A 5454-nucleotide genomic window follows, 5' to 3' on the forward strand; every position below is an offset into this window, starting at 1 on the left:
GGGTGGATGTGCCAGAAAGGTGGGTTTGGGCGAGGGGATGCATACAGGGAGGGAGTTGGGGTGTTTGCGGAGGGGGAAGAAGAGGGGTGCTTTGGAAAGGCTGCGGGGGCTGTTGGCTTTGAGGGGGGGCAGAGTTTGGTCTGTGTGATGTGGAGGAGAGTCGTTCTGGAGGTGGTTTGACTGAGACTATCCGCATCCTCAGTTCATCCAGATGTGCCCCCTGTGCACTCTGTCTCTTGCTTTGTTCTGCTCTCCTGTGGGCACCATCTAATTCCCGTCTTGCACTCTCTCCCCAGGTTATAAAATCCCTGTTATCGAGAACTTGGGTGCCACTCTGGACCAGTTTGATGCAATTGATTTCTCTGACAATGAGATCCGTAAACTGGATGGATTCCCTCTGTTGAGAAGGCTGAAAACTCTTCTGATGAATAACAATAGGATTTGGTAAGCGATTGTATTTTGGCCAGATGGGACCCTGGGGCAGAGGAAAGTGCGTTTGGGAGAGAAGAGTGCGCGCATCTTTCAGTGCTGGGTAGGTGTAGAAGCGTTTTATGGGAAAAAAAAACCAGCCCCGAGTACTGTATAGGCCCTCCGCAAGTTGCCTGCTTCATTCAGTGCAAAAAGTCTTCGTTTTTCAGACAGGACAATGAGATGCAGAGTTTGGAATTTGGCCGGAACTTTTGATTTCATTTATCATCCCCATAAAGACAAGAAAATGGGGATACTTGCAAATGAATGAACATAAATCTCATATTGCATCTAATTACAGCGACGGTATTTATTGCTAGCTTTATTAGAAAAAGCATTGTAGGGGATGCTAACCCAAACTTCTGCCAGTGTGAGACTGGGTTGTTTTACAGGGAGATCCTCTATGTTACCGTATTTCTGCATGTCTTTTCACCATTGCTAATTTCTGGCCTAAGTTAAACCTTTGGTTTTTGTTCTCCTTTAGTCGGATTGGTGAAAGCCTTGAACAGGCTCTGCCCAGCCTGATGGAGCTCATTCTCACCAACAACAACATTGCTGAATTGGTAAGCGATCAGCACAGGATAAATCTAAACAAACTAAATTTGTGTCTGTCATCTTTCTAATTAACCTTTTTCCTGAAAGTAGTGTCACATGCTTTTGGTAATAGTTGGTACTACTCATTTTTCTGATTAGCCTTTTTTTTCTTTAGAAAAAAAAAGGTTTTGGTAGGAGTTAACGGTGTACGTATTTTAATGAACGTAATTTGCAGCATGCAGTGGAACAGCAGTCACAAAGTCTTAGTGGTTTTCCTGTTAAACTAACTGCAGTAATTCTAATTGGTTTCTAAAATAGATATGAGTTCAGGAACTTTGTTTTCAAATGTTTCAATCTCACTAAATGGACTTACGATTTCTTACTGTGCTCCCATTACGTAGGGTGAACTGGATCCGTTAGCAACTATTAAATCGTTGACTTACCTGAGGTATGTAATCTTGAAAAGAAAAGCTACTCTTTCTTTGCTGTTAGAAGTCTGCTACTGGCCTGGCTCTTTGCTTTGATCTGCAATGCTCTCCTTTTTATGAGTTGTGACAGACTCTTTATGCTTAAAAATTGAATCGATAAACAACGTTTCCACTACACTTCAGAAATACCTGGTCTTTAATGGGTGAGACTTTGTATTACTGACAGACTGTTGGACCAATGAGGTGTAACATCTCTATAAATTAATACGCAAGCATTGAAGTAACCTTAACCTTTAAGAAACGAAAAACTGAAGGTTTAAACTGTTCTTACAAAATACTTCAGAATACATGTAGACAATGACTTTTCAGTAACGTTACATTCGGTGCGAGGGACAAAAAAAGAAAAGCAATTTGTCCCGTGATCTTTTGGTTGATCAGTGTCCAGGTAGGAAATGTGATGGTTTAGTTATGTGGGGTTTTTTTAACATTTTGAGGTTGTTCTTTATGTTCTTCATCAATAAAATCTATTTAATTGGTAAAAGAAAGTGCAAGTTTTTACTTTGGTTTTCATAATGTCAAAGAACACTGTCACTAGGCTTATTTAATGGTGTTATTTGTTGTCTGTTATAGCAGAAGGTACATGAATGTATATTAATGTATTTCAATATAGGTGTATTTTAAAATATTTTATATTAAGAACCTCTTTATAACATTTATTTACTTTGTAGCATTTTAAGGAATCCTGTAACAAATAAGAAGCATTACAGATTGTATGTAATCCACAAAGTTCCCCAGGTCAGAGTGCTGGATTTCCAAAAAGTGAAACTCAAGGTAAGTCTGCTTTCTTCTGACTCAGCACAAGATAAATACCTTTTTTTCTTGTTATGTTCTTGAAAATTCAGTGGTAACAGTGAGCTTTTTGCCATAGTTGTAAATTTTATCGAAACTATGTATCATAAGTGGCACTAAAACATGCTCTTTGTTTTCTTTCATGGTTTCATTCTGTTAAGGATGTAGTCTGTTTAATTATGTTTAATTAAGTTTTACTACCTTTGTTTGTTTAGTCTGATTCTTTTCTGGCCCTCTGGTGTTGGTAGAAAGACAGACCTCTCGAGAAAGAAATGAGCAGTCACAACAGAGCCCTCTGCTTTCAGTGAAGATGCAGTGTGGGAAAGAAGAGCACTAGGTTGATACGTCTTAGGTCTGAGCTTTTGGGCAATGCTTATGTGCTTGATCTTGCATCTGGTCTCCACGTAACAATGTTCACTGATGAAGATGAGCCAAAGCGTCTTTCTTTGCAAAGACAGCAGCTTTGCAAAATGCAATGTTCTTAAATTAACTTTGTGTGTGTGGTATCGCTGTAGGAGCGACAGGAGGCAGAGAAAATGTTCAAGGGCAAACGGGGTGCACAGCTTGCAAAGGATATTGCCAGGAGAACAAAAACGTAAGATAAAAACAACAAATTTACGCTGGCATTCTCCTTCAGAAACACCACTTTCTTTGTGTGTGATATTAGGCAGTAAACTGAAATATCATCTACTGGCAGGATGCCTTAAAAGCTTTGGTAGCCACAAGTGCCTTGTCCAAGCATCCCGATTTTTGGATGGTGGTGAATACATCTCAGAAATATTTTTGAAAGAGAAAGGGTGGATTGATTTAAGTCAACAAGCAGGAAACCTTAATTTTTCTTTTTGTTACTTAACTGCAGAGAGGTGGCCATTGTTTATTTTGGGGTTTTTTTTCCCTAGATAATTGGTAACTAAAATTTTTTGGTTTGCCAGGGAATATAAACTGTAAAATCTGCTGTCATTAGGAGGATAAATGCAGATGAAAATCTTTAGTTAAGCTATTACAAATATAGCCTTATTTAGTTTAATTCTTAAGTGGTATGTCATATGTTTTGTTTAAGCTTTCATCAGCCCATTTGGAAACTAGAAATTGAATCACGTATACCAACAACATTTCCAAATTCATAGTTAAATAAAAAAATATCTTGAACGTACTTAGCATTTAAAACTATAATAGATGGACTCTAGCTCTAGTTTATGAGTAGAAAAGGGTTCACATCTGTGATAGTTTTAGAACAAGTAGGTGATTAAACTAAATAGCTCAATAAACAGATATGAAGAAAATCTTTCTGTAGCTGCAAAAGAGGTTGCAGCATTCTGATGCTGGGTCAGCACTTCAGGAAATTCTTTCCAGCTGATTACTCAGTAACATCCATTTTCGCAGACTACAGATTTTTTTTTTTTTTTCTTAAAGCAGTAGCAGGTAACCTTTTTCTTTTGAGTGTTAAGATTACATCCAGTCTAGCGTAGGCTTTAATGTTGGCTGTTGTAATATCATATGTGACATATGAGAACAGGAAACTGAATTTCAGTTACTCTGTATTTATCCACTCTGCTTTTGTAATGGCGACAGACCACCTGAGTGTTCAACAACATCCAAATCAAACAGCTTTTGTCAACTGCTTAATTTATAAAGTTAAGGTCTGCCTCTCTTTATGAGGAGATGAAAAGGCGGGGGGGAAGTGGGACAGCGAGGACAAGTTGCTGGTGTTTCTGAAGGAGGCAATTCTTCACTGTATCAGTTTGTTAACAAAGATAAGATACTACACTTGATTGAATGAAATGCTTCCAAACCTAGTTTGGAAGTTAGAGGAGCACATACTCTTCAAAGAGTGTAATGGATCTTTATTTTTCCTTTGAAGCTTCAATCCAGGTGCTGGTCTGCCAACTGACAAAAAGAAAGCTGGGCCCTCCCCAGGGGACGTTGAGGCAATTAAGGTAACTATGTCAGGACAGCACACGTGGGCAAAAGTGGAGGAGAAAAACTGTCGTGGATCCAAACGGCACAAATGTTTCCTTCCTCCTGGCAACCCGACTGTTCAGATGAACAGAACAGCATGTCCAAACTTCGGTTTAGGTGCTTTTTTTGTACGTTTTCTTCTGTTACAACAGACCTGTTTTTTGAGATATTAAATGAAATTTTCGCCTGAGCTTAGAGCTCTCCCAGGATAGAGCAGCTTGTTTAATAAGGGGGGAAGTAAGATTGGGCTTTGTCATTTGTAGAACTTTCTAGAACTAGAATTTTGTAGAACTTTCTATAGAAGCTTAGCTTCACTTAACTGGAAAAAAAAAATCTTACGTTTATTCTAATCAGACTGAAATACTGTATGTGAAGATCCGTCGTGTTCTTTTGTCTGTTTTTTAGACTGCTATAGCAAACGCCACGACTTTGGCTGAAGTGGAGCGACTGAAAGGCTTGCTGCAGGCCGGTCAGATTCCTGGCAGAGAACGAAAATCAGGTCACTCTATACTTCTATTACTTTTGTTTCCCAGACAGAATCAACCTCTCTTTATTGCTTCCAGATGCTTTATGTGATCGCAGTAGGGAGTTACACTGGAAGGGCCAAACAGTTAGGCAGTCGAAAAAACTATTTAAAACGAGTGTGATTTTATACTCTGAATAATTGAGGATCGCATCTGTAGGACTCTGCAATCGGTGTATTAGCCGACTGGCCTCTGGAGTGCAATTCAGGGCTGTTATACCTGGGCTCCCTCGAGAGAGAGGTGCCAGACGTCAGCCCTAGGCGCTTCGCTGTGTTGGCTAAGTCCAAACAGTTCATCCCAGTTACTTAAAAAAATGAGATTAATTACAAAGCGTATCTGGACTCTGTTGTTCTGAGCATTAGTGCCTCAGGCGGGGGTGCAGGAACGTCTCTGACCCCCGAGAGGTCTCGGTGTGGACAAATCTTAACTGCAGACGGGCAATATTGCTGCTTTTCTGTGTATTGGAGCTATATAGATTTTTTTTTTCCCGTGGTGGTTTTTAATTCTCGTTATTACTGCCCCTCTTCAGAGGGGTGAAAATTAACATTGTCCCTGTGGGAAAGACCACTAACGTAACCGCCCTGAAACCCCTTTCAGGCCCATCGGAGGACGCCGAGGAAGAGATGGAAGAGGACACGGTTCCCAACGGCTCCTGAGCCCCGGCTGTGCCCCGGGGCCACGGCTTCTCCCCA

General features: G+C 40.2%; 1 protein-coding gene across 1 annotated transcript; it reads left to right on the top strand.

The window, feature by feature from the left end:
• Positions 1-296: 296 nt before the first annotated feature.
• On the top strand, positions 297-5439 carry SNRPA1 (small nuclear ribonucleoprotein polypeptide A'; the record flags this gene model as incomplete). Its single annotated transcript, XM_009579508.1, has 8 exons — positions 297-444; positions 953-1031; positions 1404-1450; positions 2159-2261; positions 2795-2874; positions 4141-4216; positions 4644-4737; positions 5360-5439. Coding segments are annotated over 8 exons (686 nt in total), but the record flags the coding sequence as incomplete, so codon positions are not given.
• Positions 5440-5454: the final 15 nt, after the last annotated feature.

This window comes from Fulmarus glacialis, unplaced genomic scaffold (assembly GCF_000690835.1).
Source record: "Fulmarus glacialis isolate BGI_N327 unplaced genomic scaffold, ASM69083v1 scaffold43596, whole genome shotgun sequence".
NCBI classification, from domain to species: Eukaryota; Metazoa; Chordata; class Aves; order Procellariiformes; family Procellariidae; genus Fulmarus; species Fulmarus glacialis.